Here is a 14,704-nt window from a genome sequence, read left to right as displayed (position 1 = left end):
TATTTCTTTACTTTTTTTTGCCTAAATATACATGGTAGATGTAAAATGAATAGTAGAAATAATATAGGATTGCCCAGATATTCAATGATGATTTCAGATTTTAATGCTATTTATAGATCTGTTGCTCATCCAGAAATGAAACTTAATAACTAAAGTAGGTGCTATTATCACGTAGCGTTAGGACCACCAAAACAGAGAAGTCTTGACGGGAGTCCGGTGGCTTACCATATATTTGTAAATGTACGCAACTGAGATCTCTGCATTGCTATTACCCAGTGGCATCGCTAGGGGTTGTGGGGTGTGTGGACTGCACCGGGTGTCACCCTCTGAGGGGGTGACACCAAAATGCCAGCTACTTCTCAGTATTAGGTAGCCGGGCGCTGCACACGAACATCACAGTGCAGCTCCAGCACCCAGCTCGGGTTCATCGAGGTGCAGCTGGCAGGGCATGTAGAGTCTCTGGGGGGCAGCCCGGCATCTCTGAAGGCATGCAGAGTGGGCTTCCTTGCTGCACTGGGTGTCACCGACCCCAGTGCCACCATTGCCATTATCAGGTAGAATGTAAATCTCTTTATGCTGGCTTATTTGCAGGGTGTGTGGGAGAATGTTTTTGCATTTTTTTTTCTGCCCCAGACCTTTGGCAAACTGTTTTATTTTTCGCTGGCCACTTTCTACCACATTATGTCCATCATGCTATACTTACATATTTTATAGATTGGTGTGTATGAAATCTTAACTCAAGATATGTACAGTTACATTGCCAAGAATCTCTCACATTGAACTGGTTTTACTATTTATATTATTTACAAAATACCAACCATGTTTATGATATTCTTTCAGTAATGTAGTATTATAAATATATACAAATACTATTGTGGAAGAAAGGGAAAACAGTAAGTAAAATTATAACTTTATAAGAATCAAAAATGTTTGCATGTATATGCTATGTAGTTACAAAAATAAAATCAAACATTTAAACATACCAGATAAGCTATAGATTGCAAAAGACAGTTCTGATTAAAGCTATACAGTGCTTCTCTGCATTAAAGGCTGATCCTAATTGGCACCAGTTGTGAAAACCCCATTCTACAATTTATCCAGTAATCCTAGATGGAGGCTTCCAAGCAATTATCAAACCAAGCAGTTACTAAGGTGTTTGTACTTTTATAGAAAGAGAATAAAGACCCTATAGTTTGGCTTTCCTTTTTGGCTATTCTTCATATGCATTCTGCATTCAAAATTTAACCTGGAAAGCAAAAAAAGTATCCCCTTAATTTATTCTGACTCTCATATGTTAAAATTGTAACATGTGGTGGGTTTAAATTGTAAAAAAAAAGTCAAGCAGTTCATTAAATGAAGATGTAAAAAAATACTGATAGACCTGCAAATTTTTAAGTCCTATTTAGGATTACGTAAAAGTACTTTGCCTAAATGCTCTTTTATGACATGTAGGGGTATATTTACTAAAGTGAGAGTTTTCAGAAATGGAGATGTTGCCCATAGCAGCCAATCAGATTCTACTTAACATTTAACTAGCACCTTCTAGAAGATAATAGCTAAAATTTGATTGGTTGCTATGGGCAACATCTCCACTTAAAAAAAAACCTCACCTTTTTAGGCAGGCTTAGCAAAATACTGAAGAACTCACATAACCTTCAGAAGTTGTTCTACTCAATGCCCTCCCCTCTACACAGTCAACACAAAACTTACATAAGTTCTATTAAAACACTATCACAACCCACTGACCCAAGGCCAACATTACTGTGTGACTCGATCATATAGCTCACATTTTACTTTTTCAATCTTTCTGAACCAATGTGCAATACGGTCATGTATCAGTTTCCTATTTCCCTATAGATTTGTGGTGTGAAAGGGGAAAATCGAGTTATTCGCTGTGGATGCAGAGGCCCACCTCAAGGGAGTGACATGCAGGGCATACACTTGTGCAGTGGAAAGGGAACGACCCGGGAATAACGCGGTTCCAATGTGCAGTGGGAAAGCGGTCTGAGCTGCTGTGACACGACTTGATACCATGTACATTGACCAGGGGCGTTGACAGCCGCAGCGGGCCCGGGTGGCAGGGGATGTGGCCTAAGCTCAGGAGGTGTGACCACACCCCATTATGATAAAAAATGATAAAAAAATATATTTTTTACTATTGGATGGTGGAATTATTATTAACTATGTGTCTAAAACATTGAGTGTGAGATGGCCTATATTATCGAATGTCTTTTTGTCATATCATCTTTAAAGTCATCTTGCCAACACAGATGATGAGCGATTTGCAGAGGATCAGTAAATTTGGGTATCATCCGCATACAAAAGAGCTGATTAATTTTCCAAAATTATTATTATTATTATCGTTTGTTTATATGGCGCCACAAGTGTTCCGCAGCGCCTTACAAAGTACATAAACAAATAGGTTAATTTACAGTGACTTACAGAACAATACAATACAATACAATACAGGACAAGGATAATGTACATTACTACATTCGCAACCATAACACCCAGATAAGCAACAATGCAAAGCAACCAAGTGTTACGTGCCTTGGTAGAGAATAAGAAGTAGATGAAGGTAGAGTAAGGAGAAGCACAAGAGGGCCCTGCTCATAGGAGCTTACATTCTAAAGGGGAGGGACAAACAGGGGTTGACACAGATGGGGTAGGCAGGGAGGAAGGAGTATGTAGCAGCAAGTTAAGAAGAGAGCTGGAAGGCTTTGATGAAAAAGTGGGTCTTTAGAGCCCGTTAGAAGGATTGAAGAGAGGTGGAGAGTCTGATGGGAAGCGGGAGAGAGTTCCAAAGGTGGGGAGCAGCGCGGCCAAAATCTTGGAGGTGGGAATGGGAAGAAGTAATCAATTGGCATGAGAGGCAGCGTGCATTTGTTGAACGAAGAGGGCGGACAGGAGAGTGAAGGGAGAGGAGATCAGAGATGTAAACGGGAGAGGAATGGCTGAGGGCTTTGTAAGTGAGTGTGAGAACCTTAAATTGGGGTCTAAAAGGGAAGGGGAGCCAGTGGAGAGCTTGTAGTAGAGGGGAGGCAGATGCAGAGCGTTTTGAGAGGAAAATGAGCCTAGCAGCAGCATTGAGGACAGACTGGAGAGGGGAGAGAAGGGAGTTGGGGAGGCCAGATAGGAGGAGGTTACAGTAGTCCAGTCTGGAGATGACCAGTGAGTGTATGAGGGTTTTAGTGGCATCCTGGGTGAGAAAGGGTCTAATCTTGGAAATATTTTTAAGATGAAAACGACAGGACTGTGAGAGATATTGGATATGTGGTTTGAAGGAAAGGGAGGAGTCCAGGATAACTCCAAGACAGCGCACTTTAGGCCTAGAGGAGATAGTTGTGCCATTAATTGATAAAGAAATGGTGGGAAGTGTGGTTATGTAGGGGGGTGGGAAGATGATTAGCTCAGTCTTAGACATATTAAGTTTAAGAAATCGCTCGGACATCCAGGAAGAGATGGCAGAGAGACAGTTGGAGACACGAGTGAGGTGAGATGGAGAGAGGTCGGGGGAAGAAAGGTAGATCTGGGTATCATCGGCATAGAGATGATATTGGAGGTCAAAAGAGCTGATGAGTTCCCCTAGTGAGGATGTATAGAGTGAGAAAAGGAGAGGCCCAAGAACAGAACCTTGGGGAACACCTACTGCAAGAGGCTGTGGGGGAGAAGAGGAGTCATGAGAGGAGACAGAGAAGGATCGGTCAGAGAGGTAGGAGGATAGCCAGGAGAGGGCAGTGTCACGTAGACCAAGGGAGTGAAGGATTTGCAGAAGGAGAGGGTGGTCCACAGTGTCGAAAGCAGCAGAGAGGTCAAGGAGAATGAGAAGAGAGTAGTGGCCCTTGGATTTAGCAGCAAGGAGGTCATTGCTGACTTTTGTGAGGGCAGTTCAGTGGAGAGAAGAGAATGGAAGCCAGACTGAAAAGGGTCAAGGAGGGAGTGGGAGGAAAGAAAGGTGGTAAGGCGGTTGTAAACAACACGCTCAAGGAGCTTGGAGGCAAAAGGGAGGAGAGAGATGGGACGGTAGTTGGAGAGAGTGTTAGAATCAATGGTAGGTTTTTTTAGTATGGGGGAGACAAGGGCATGTTTGAATGCAGACGGGACAGTGCCTGATGATAGGGAGAGATTGAAGAGGTGGGCAAGATGGGAGCAGGCAGAAGGAGAGAGGTAGCGGAGGAGACGTGAAGGGATAGGGTCAAGGGGGGAGGTGGAAGGGGGGGAGGACTGGATGAGGGACATTACTTCCTCTCCAGATACAGGGGAGAAGAAAGTAAGAGTTGGTAAAATGGAAGGAGAGGGGTGATCTGGGAAAAGAGGAGGTGGATGGCAAAGGGACTGGTGGGATATGATGTCCTGACGTATGGAGTCAATTTTAGATGTAAAGTAGGTAGCAAAGTCAAGGGCAGAGAGCGAGGAGGGGGGGCGAGGAGGGGGTGGGCGGAGGAGGGAGTTGAAGGTGGTGAAGAGACGTTGGGGATTTGAGGACCGAGAGGAGATGAGGTTCTTGAAATATGACTGTTTAGAGAGGGAAAGGGCAGCACTGTATGAGGAGAGCATAAATTTGAAATGGAGGAAATCAGCATTAGAGCGTGATCTTCTCCACTGTCGCTCGGCAGTTCACAAACACTTTTGCAGGTATCTGGTGCATTTGGAATGCCAGGGTTGAGGTGTAATTCTGCGAGGGTGAATAGTGATTGCCGGAGCAACAGAGTCCAGAGCAGAAGTAAGGGAGGTATTGTATAGAGAAATGGCTTGTTCAGGGCAGGAGAGAGACAGGATAGGGGAGAGAAGTGAGTCAAACTGGGAAGAAAAAGAAATGGTGTCAATAGCCTCAATGTTACGCTTAGTGATTGTGGCCTTAGGAGGTAGAGGAAGGGAAGGAGAGAGGGATAGGTTAAAAGAGAGGTGATGGTCAGAGAGGGGGAATGGGGAATTGGAGTAATCAGAAATATCACAACGGTGAGTGAAGACCAGGTCAAGCGAATGCCCACTCACATGTGAGGGTGAGGAGGTCCATTGGGAGAGACCAAATGAAGACGCGAGGGTAAGGAGTTTGGAGGCAGAGGCTTCTGTGGGGATATCAATAGGAATATTGAAGTCACCTAAGATAATAGAGGGAAGGTCAGAGGAGAGAAAGTGAGGGAGCCAGGAATCAAAGTTGTCAATGAATTTTGAAGGAGGGCCAGAGGGACGGTAAATGACAGCTACTCTAAGGTAAACTGGTTGAAAGAGGCGTATAGCATGAACCTCAAATGTAGAGAAAGTAAGAGATGGTTCAGAGGCTAGGAGTTGGTAGGAGTATCCTGGGGATAAAAGGACCCCTACCCCACCACCATGGCGACCCCCAAGCCGAGGGGTATGAGAGAAGATGAGGCCCCCAGAGGACAGAGCAGCAGGGGAATTGGTGTCAGTGGGTGAAATCCAGGTTTCAGTAATGGCTAGGAGATGCAAGTTTTTAGAGATGAAAAGGTCGTGGGTGGGTACGAGTTTGTTACATACTGATCTGGCATTCCAGAGGGCGCAAGATAGAGGGACAGTGATTGTGGGAGAGATGTGAATTAGATTGTTTGGGTTGCCATAGCGAGAAGGTGAGTTTAATATGGTTGGCCGACATGAATGTAGCGGAGAGATTGAGCAGGGACCAGTGCTGGGAAGAGAACCTGTAGGTGGTTGGCAAGGAGGGAGTTTAATATGATGGGGGTGGGGTGGGGTGGGATGACATGGAGAGGAGGTTTGGAGGAGTGATTATCAGTGGGGTAGTAGGTCATAGGAGGGGTAGAAGAGAATGAAAGTGTAGCAATAGGAGAGGAGAGAGAGGAAGGCAGGCAGACAATAGGAGAAAAAGGAAGGAGGAGGTGGAGAATACAAGGGGGAAATGATAATGGTGGTAAAAGGTGGTAGAGCAGAGGATTAGGTAGACAATGAGTGGAGGGGGAAGTAAATATGATAATTGTGTGGATGAGTTGAATAGGGGGAGGAAAACTAGATGGAGGAAAAAGTATGAGAGTTAAAAACAGTATAAAAGATTTGAAGAGAAGCAAGTAATGGTACAATGGAGGAAAATGTGCCTGCACAATTTCCAAACTATTATTGAGCAGAGGAAAAGAGGAGAAATGGACTATTAAAGTAAACTGAATTAGAAGACAGATGACAGGCTAGGGAAAGAGAAGAGGTGGGAAGACGTTATTTCTAAGAAATAAGCTGAAATTGGCACAGAATACAGTAAGCTATGAGTTGTTTGTGAAACGAGTGAGTCAGTACAAATAATAGGAAGTGTGAGTTCGCATAGTGAGCAAACAGAGGCAAGAGAAGATTGTCCAGGTGATGCAGACAGCAGTTGCTTGCAGTGTGGATATTGCGAACTTACATTTCTTGATTATACTTTGTCCATATAATCTTGTTGAAGAATGGTTTAAGGTTAGAGTGGTTTCCTTCAGTTTAACTTCGGTTTAATGCCGGTATAATGCCGAATTTGGTATGAAATGCACTTTTACAAATTATGCACTTCTAATAATTATGCCCTACACAGCCCAGGGGCCTTCATCCTCTCATATGAAACTTAAATAGGCTGTGCCTGCATGTGTATGCAATGAATCCAATCAACCCCCAATATCCTCCAACTAATATGGCTAGCAATAAATGTCCTAACATAAAGAAACAGGGAATACCACAGAGCTAAGAAGAACAAGGTCTAGTAATCTATTCACTATGCAAATAATACAAAATTAGATGTTCTGCGGCAGCGATGAGGTTACCTAATATGCAGTACACTTTGCAAATAATACAAAATTAGATGTTCTGCGGCAGCGATGAGGTTACCTAATATGCAGTACACTTTGCAAATAATACAAAATTAGATGTTCTGCGGCAGCGATGAGGTTACCTAATATGCAGTACACTTTGCAAATAATACAAAATTAGATGTTCTACAGCAGCGAGGAGGTTACCTAATATGCAGTACACTTTGCAAATAATACAAAATTAGATGTTCTGCGGCAGCGATGAGGTTACCTAATATGCAGTACACTTTGCAAATAATACAAAATTAGATGTTCTGCGGCAGCGATGAGGTTACCTAATATGCAGTACACTTTGCAAATAATACAAAATTAGATGTTCTGCGGCAGCGATGAGGTTACCTAATATGCAGTACACTTTGCAAATAATACAAAATTAGATGTTCTGCGGCAGCGATGAGGTTACCTAATATGCAGTACACTTTGCAAATAATACAAAATTAGATGTTCTGCGGCAGCGATGAGGTTACCTAATATGCAGTACACTTTGCAAATAATACAAAATTAGATGTTCTGCGGCAGCGATGAGGTTACCTAATATGCAGTACACTTTGCAAATAATACAAAATTAGATGTTCTGCGGCAGCGATGAGGTTACCTAATATGCAGTACACTTTGCAAATAATACAAAATTAGATGTTCTACAGCAGCGAGGAGGTTACCTAATATGCAGTACACTTTGCAAATAATACAAAATTAGATGTTCTGCGGCAGCGATGAGGTTACCTGCCAATTAGGAAGAGATAGGTGTCAGTTCTCAGTCAATATCAGCTGAAGATGTCATCTAATAATGCCGGTATAATGCTGAATTTGGTAAGAAATGCACTTTTACAAATTATGCACTTCTATTAAAAGACATGATATAGATAGAGTAGAGCAGAGGACTGAGCCTTGTAGTACTCCAACTGATAAAGGAAGCAATGAGAGGTGTGTTAGGAGGAGTAATTAGATAACAGGATGACAACTAGAACAGGGAGTTCAGCAATTGCATGAGAAGAGAGTGGTCAATGATACAAAATGCTGAATAGAGTTCTAGGAAAATAAGAAGTGAGTACTTAGCAGTGATCAAACTATTGATCACCTTAGTTAATTCAGTCTCTGTACAGTATTGGGAACACATTTTAGTTAAGGTTGGAATGAGCACAGTAGACAGGGATCAACAAGATTTGTGAGGTTATAAGATAAAGAGGAGATGCAGTAGATACGTCATCTTTTGTGGGACCAAATAAAGAGGTGTTGGAGAGTTCAGGGAAAGAATTGAGCAGGTTTCTGGGTGAGGAACTACATTCCATTTCATGGTTTATCTTATAAATCTTGGAGGCAAGATTTTGGGCACTGATGGTAGCTGGAGAGTAGCACCATTAATAATATAAAAATATGAGTGTACCTCCCAACTATCCTGATTTAAATGGTACTGCTGCTTTCAGAGTCTGCTTTGTCTGATGATTCAGAAAGTTGGGAAGTATGTCACTGACAGTCACTGATGCTCTCCATAGGGTAGGAAGGGTAGGGAAATAAGGGCAGCCTTGTGCCTCGAAAGCACTAGGTATGCCATCAGGGGTGATGTTTGCATACAAATCCTCCATAATGTGGTCATGGTTCCATCATGACATGGACATGCTCCCTGTCCAGAATCCCAGCTCTCCAAAATGGAATCTGGACGTGGAAGGGGTATATCTTGTCCCTATATAGAGACATTTCTCCTTTAAAAAAAGTAAAAAACATGCCTGACATGTATGATTTTTATGTGGTGATTGCTTTGCCAGGTTTTAATTGATTGAATAGTTTGCTGTTTTAAGTCTCTTGTTCTGCCACTTCATACACTCTCCCACACCTCCACCCACCTACCAGTGCTTTGAGCAGGGAAAAAGCATTGTTGTTGTCGATTACGTGACCTACTGTAAGCAATGGTGCTGAGTTTTCCGCCATTTCTACTGAGCTCTACACTGACCTGGAAGAGTGTGTGTACTGTAGCTCACGGGAAATTGTGGGGAGAAGAAGCCTCTGCTCACAGCAGGTTATGTGATCTGAGGGACCAAATAACATTATAAAAAGGACCTACTGGATTAGTGATATATCTACAGGAACTGACATTGGTCCTCATTCAGCATGGATCACTATGTTGCTTGCAGCAGCATTTATGCACACAAGTCTGCTGTGAAAATATGCTAATGAATGCAATCGCAAAGCCATCACACAGCCAGCATAGAGATGCCCACTACCTCTATCTCACATCCGTAATACCTTGCAGTCCTGCGTATACATTGGTAACATCGAGTAACATCGGCCCCTCAAGCACAATTACAGCAGGTCTGACCTGCCGCAGAAGCTGCATGTCTTGTTGCACGCAGTGAGTACCATTGTATATGCCGTCTCAGTGGATAATTTATGCACACCCATGCAATGGCGTTCAAATGGACAGACATGCCTAGGTTTCACTGAGCAATCCCCCATTAACACCCCAAAACGCTGACCTCCCGTCACTCACTCTGCAATGGCTTTTATTCTGCTTGAGTGATTGGAAAGCGATCGCAATGCTAACTCACGTACGCACACTGCGCTGCATACGCATGTGCAGTACGCACCATCAATCGATCTGCATACGCTGTTGCGATCCATGCTGAATCAGCCCCATTGTCCATATTAGTATATTATATACTAATACATTCTTCTGAAAAATAAGTTTAAATTCAGTGATTTGCAATCTCACAATTCATGGATTATTATGCATGTTAACTCAATACACAGTTGCTGAGATCTATATTATTACATTTTTATTTTGAAAGAAGATTAAAACAAATCCATGCACGTCGCATTAGACTTACAAGAAAAATATATGTATAGATTGTTTTAATCATTGTTCAGTGTCTTTGTGAAAACCATTGCGTGTGAAAGCAGCTTCTATAATACAAAGGGCTTACCAATATATTTCCATGACAGATAGTTTGTCGTCACTTGATAAATCTGTTCCAACTAAATGTATACTAAGTTTATATAATGCTTATTTTTATAATATCGCTTTGCGATAACAATCCCATAAAATGTAAACAATACAGCACAGTCCAGTTTAGAACTCTAAAGCTATCCAATGATTAGTATAAATCTGGCAGTGCTATAATGCTTTGGCACATACTGTAATAAACAATGCATTATTAGCTTTAAAGCAAACGCAGTCTGAGATTGGAAAGCCTCACTTCCATCAATCCTCTGTCACTATCTGCCATGGATTTTACAGCTAAACGACTACAGTGTTACAATGATTACCAATATTGTATAAAAATAGTCGCAGCTGAGGCAAATATGTTAGTTTTATTGCCTGGAAGTGATATCAGTTGTAGCCACATGAAAAAACGAGTGTAAAATGAAAAGTGTCTATTTAAAGAAAACCAACAAATTTGCATTCACTCAGTTTATAGACTGCTTAGTGCACTACTTAAGTGTTTTTTTAACAGTTTTTCTTTTATGAAAGCAAAAACAGATGTAATATCTGTATAGAAATACGTGCTCGAGAGTCAGCAATATTCTCACTCCAGAAGCCTCCTTCTTACTACCACTCATTCTCATTGTCTCATGAGCACTCACGGGCAGTGAACCTGAAGCAAACAATATCGGTCTTTCTTCCTTATTAGGAACATGGCGTTAAGTCCAATTTTCACTGGTCAGGCAATAACCCTTTTCTACTAAACAGGATGGCAGTGACGAGAAAGAGAAGGAAAAAATATAGTTGAATAAGTCTGAACTAGCAATGAAAAACGTGGAAACTTTGTAATCACTCAGTTTTCTCATTTGTATTCGGGAATACAAAAGCTTATAGATGTATGTGGACCCATCTGTATAGGCACCTGGGGCGAGATGTATAGCAATTTGCATTCAATGCATCCCGCCACTAACACCATTTTCGGGGGTTTGACCGCATTTCTGACACTGGTGCATCCCGTCCCTGGTGCTTAGACCGAAACTTGTGCTGGTGCTAACTACTCTTTAGTATCCATTTATATTAATTTTATTTTATTTACTTATTATTTATTTAGCACTGCAGTAACCGGAGTACCCAGAGGAAACTAACGCAAGCACAGAGAGAATATACAAGATATGCAGGGCCGTGGTGGGAATCAAACCCATGACCTCAGTAATAACCATTGCACTAACCATGCTGCTCGTTCATCTGCTCGTTCTGCATGATGTGCACAAGGCGGCAGCTCATTACCAATGTGGACTGATAGTATAGACAAGGGGTCTGCAGTGGTGAATTATTGTGGGGGAGGATGGGGAGCAGCCTGGAGGGGAGGGTTAGCCATGTAAAATATCACAACACAAAGATATCATATAAAAGCAAAAAGCAAAACCAGGTAGCAATAAGTTTCTTTTCTATGTTTTATTGTTGTAATTTATTTTATACTCTTGAAATGCCAAAAAATATAACTGTGTTGTCTTTAATTTTGTGTATAAATAAAAAAAACACTGTATTTAACAATAGAATGTGGTCTTGAAGATTACAATGTAGCATTGATATGCAAGATCAAATGCAGTAAATGGCAAAACATCAGACAGACTTTCACTCTCTGATGTGCTGACAATTGTATATCCATTTGTAACTATATCCATAAATAAACTAAACTTTAACACAATGGAACCATATGTGTAGAAGATGAGGTTTTGTGCAAGCCAGCTACCTATTGTTGTATGTGTGTGTGGTAACAATCGATCAAGTTGTGTCCTGTTCACACTGGTCATTTGTTTATTTGATTATGGTTATCATATGTATCATATCTGCATATATCGCTATTTGTAATGCAATCACTAGAAGAGCTGCAGTGGGTCAGAGGAAGTGTGGACTGAGATGAGTTCGGACATGTAGAATACAGTATATGTATATGTGCCATATATAAAGCGTATTATGCATTATCAAGTATAATATATGCTATGTAACTATGCTATGTAACTATGGACCAGATTCAGCATGGATCGCAATTGCAATAGCGTACACAGATGGGCCGATGGTGCGTACTGCACATGTGTATGCCCCGCAGTGAGCGTGCGTGAGTTGGCATTGCGATCATCTACGCAGATACAAAGCCATTGCAGGTCAAGGGACTGGACGTCAGCGTTTGGGGGTGGTGACAGGGGATTTGTAGAAGAAATGCAGGCGTGCCTGTCTGTTTGAATGCTGTTTCATTGGCGTGCATAAATTAGCCACTGCGACGGCATATGCAGCTTGAGTATTTACTGCGTGCGACAAGGTTAGCAATTTCTGAGTAAGGTCAGACCAGGTGTAATTCAGTGTGAGGGGTCGATGTTACTCGACATTCCCGATGTATACGCAGGACTGCAAGGTATTACGGTTGTGAGATAGCGGTAGTAGGCGTCTCTATACTGGCTGTGCGATGGCTTTGTGATTGCATTTATTAGCATATTTTCGCAGCAGACCTGTGTGCATAATCATAGCCATGATCGCAATAGCAATCTGTAGTGAATCAGGCCCTATATATACACATAGTTTAAGCTCACTAGGTAATATGGGCATGGTAGGGATTGCACCTCCTGCATTACATGTAATTATGACGTTGCCTTTACAGTTGATAATCTGGATATTAATAGCCACTTCCCATATTGAATATTTTTGCCAAGAACTATACTTTTATGGTAAAATAAATTGTGTTACATTTTATTCTTGAAAATGCCCTGTACACCACAAATTGATTAAATTAAGTGTATAACTCTTTGTCACTGGTTTCCTGGAATATGAACTCCATGAATAGAAGAGAATATAAAACAGCATAAAAATACCCAACTTCAAAGTTTCCTTCCAGAAATAATGATGTACTTATAAGGCATAAAATCTTACACTTGACGTTCTATTTACTGAAGTCCCACTTATCCACAGCTTCCAATCATTTATCACTGTACTGTACAACTATAATAATCATGATGCCATAAATATAACCATAGCTAATACAATACATCACTTTATACCTATCATGATGAATTTAGAGAAAGATTCAGGGAAGTCAGATGATCCCGCTGTATAAATATTTTTATTTGACTTGCTCTGCTTACCTGTTCCAAGAAACAGGACGTGGTACTTCCCATCTGCTGCATTTACTCTATCCACTGCTATCTTTGTATACTTGTAATCTGTTCCTGTTCTTATTAGAAGTGGCCTCTTATGTGCTGGATAGACTGAGTTAAACATAAGTGGATGATTTCTTATGAAGGTAACAACATCATCTGGGAATTCTTTGGTTGTCAGCACAGTTGGGGTAAATGCACCTCCAGGGCACTAAAAAGAAGAAGATTTAACTGCATATCAGCTGCATGTACAGTATACTCTAGATGACTATTAATAAAGTAGTATCTCACCAACGGATGACTTTATTGTATTGACTTATACATGTGCTCATACAACTTTTACTAAATACGCTGTTTCCTTCTGCAGTTTTTTTTTTTTCGACCACACATAAATATTATCATAAGTAATACTTATTTAAGATCTCCTGGGACTAAGCACATCAATGTTTTCTGGACACAACTGTCCCCAAATCTTAGAGCTTTGGGTCTCATTCAGACCCGCTCGCAAATGCCTATGCACTTGCAAGACTCGGGTCGATGTTGAGCCCTGCGCACGCGCAGCGGCCGCACAGCGCGAGCGCAAGCCCCGGAGCGAGAGAGAAATTCTCTCGCTCCGGGGCTCACTACAAAAGGGGCGGCTGTCAATGGTGATCGACAGCTCGCACTGTTTTGTAGGCGGGGCAGGGGGGGTGGCTTGCCAAACGGAGGCGTTCCTGAAGGAAACGCCTGCCGTGTGGGGGCGGCCCCACTGACATCACTCATCAGAGCCGAGAGCTCACTGGGGCTTGCGTCAGACGAGACCCTACCACAAGACTTGACCATCGCGACCATCAACCTGGCCACTCGCTAAAGCTGTGGGTGGTCACCCACAGCCTAGCGAGCGGCCAGGAGGCCGGCTCTGAACATAGAAGCAGCCGCCCTCATTCAGAGCGAGCGCTCGCATTTTGCGAGCGGCTCTGAATGAGGTCCAATGTTTTATACTGAGACTACAAAATTAATTATTATGCAGATCAATAAATCATTAAATCATCTATAGTTGGAAATCTGAATTATAGTTTCTGGACCTGTATAACGAATGATCACAAACAACAGATCGCATAAGCATAAGTCAGACTGTAATAATGTCTAAGTCAAATATCACTTGCACGTTTTCTCTTGTCTTGTCTTTTGTTAAGGTAAAGATGAAGATGCAGAATCTATGGTCCCTGATTCTCAGAGCAGGAACAACGAGAGCTAAAAGAGGCCTGGGCACTGGGGGGCATGGCCAAATCAGGGAACTGACACATGCCCCACTGGGCCCCTTGATCAAGTCTATGCCAGGACAAACATTAATTAGTAACTCTGCCTAAAGCCGCGTATCCACTACACGATATAATGAACGATTGAACAATAACGACATTCTTATCATTCATTATATTGTGCAGTGGACATTGAGCCCACACTGAACTATATATCGTTCAGTGCCGGCACCCTCCCTCATCCCCGAACCTGCACAACCTGACGATATTGTCAGGTTGCACAGCAGGTTCGGGTGATGAGCGACGGTGTCAACTACCAGTGGGAGCGTGCATTGCTGGTCGTTGACGGCACATCCACTGCATGATATTGCGGACGATTGAACGACAACGATGTTGTAATCGTTCAATATATCGTGTAGTGGATACACAGATTTAGCGTAATGGGCCTGGGACGAATCACATAGGAACACTAAAGGGGGGCATTCAATTAGCCGCATGTGGAAACGTTTCAGGTTTCACGCCCATAGCTATTCATTAATCAGCATTTTCCCTGTGTATTAAGTGCAGAAGCCCACATTTTAATGCAGATTTTTCCTCGCA

The 14,704-nt window shown here is 42.2% G+C and overlaps 1 protein-coding gene across 2 annotated transcripts in view; it reads right to left on the bottom strand.

Annotated features, from left to right (window-relative positions):
* The window catches only part of SEMA3C (semaphorin 3C), a 189,392-nt gene that overhangs the window by 35,727 nt on the left and 138,961 nt on the right, over nucleotides 1-14,704 (bottom strand). For both annotated transcript variants that reach the window (XM_088468803.1, XM_088468804.1), the window contains exon 12: nucleotides 12,855-13,077. In XM_088468803.1, the coding sequence (XP_088324929.1) occupies nucleotides 12,855-13,077 (223 nt within the window). The remainder of the gene's footprint in view (nucleotides 1-12,854; nucleotides 13,078-14,704) is intronic.

This window comes from Taudactylus pleione, unplaced genomic scaffold, assembly GCF_031769625.1.
Source record: "Taudactylus pleione unplaced genomic scaffold, aTauple2 ptg000086l, whole genome shotgun sequence".
In the NCBI taxonomy this organism is placed as follows: domain Eukaryota; kingdom Metazoa; phylum Chordata; class Amphibia; order Anura; family Myobatrachidae; genus Taudactylus; species Taudactylus pleione.
Note: the sequence above shows the minus strand (reverse complement) of the source record. Positions and strands in the feature narration are given on the sequence as shown.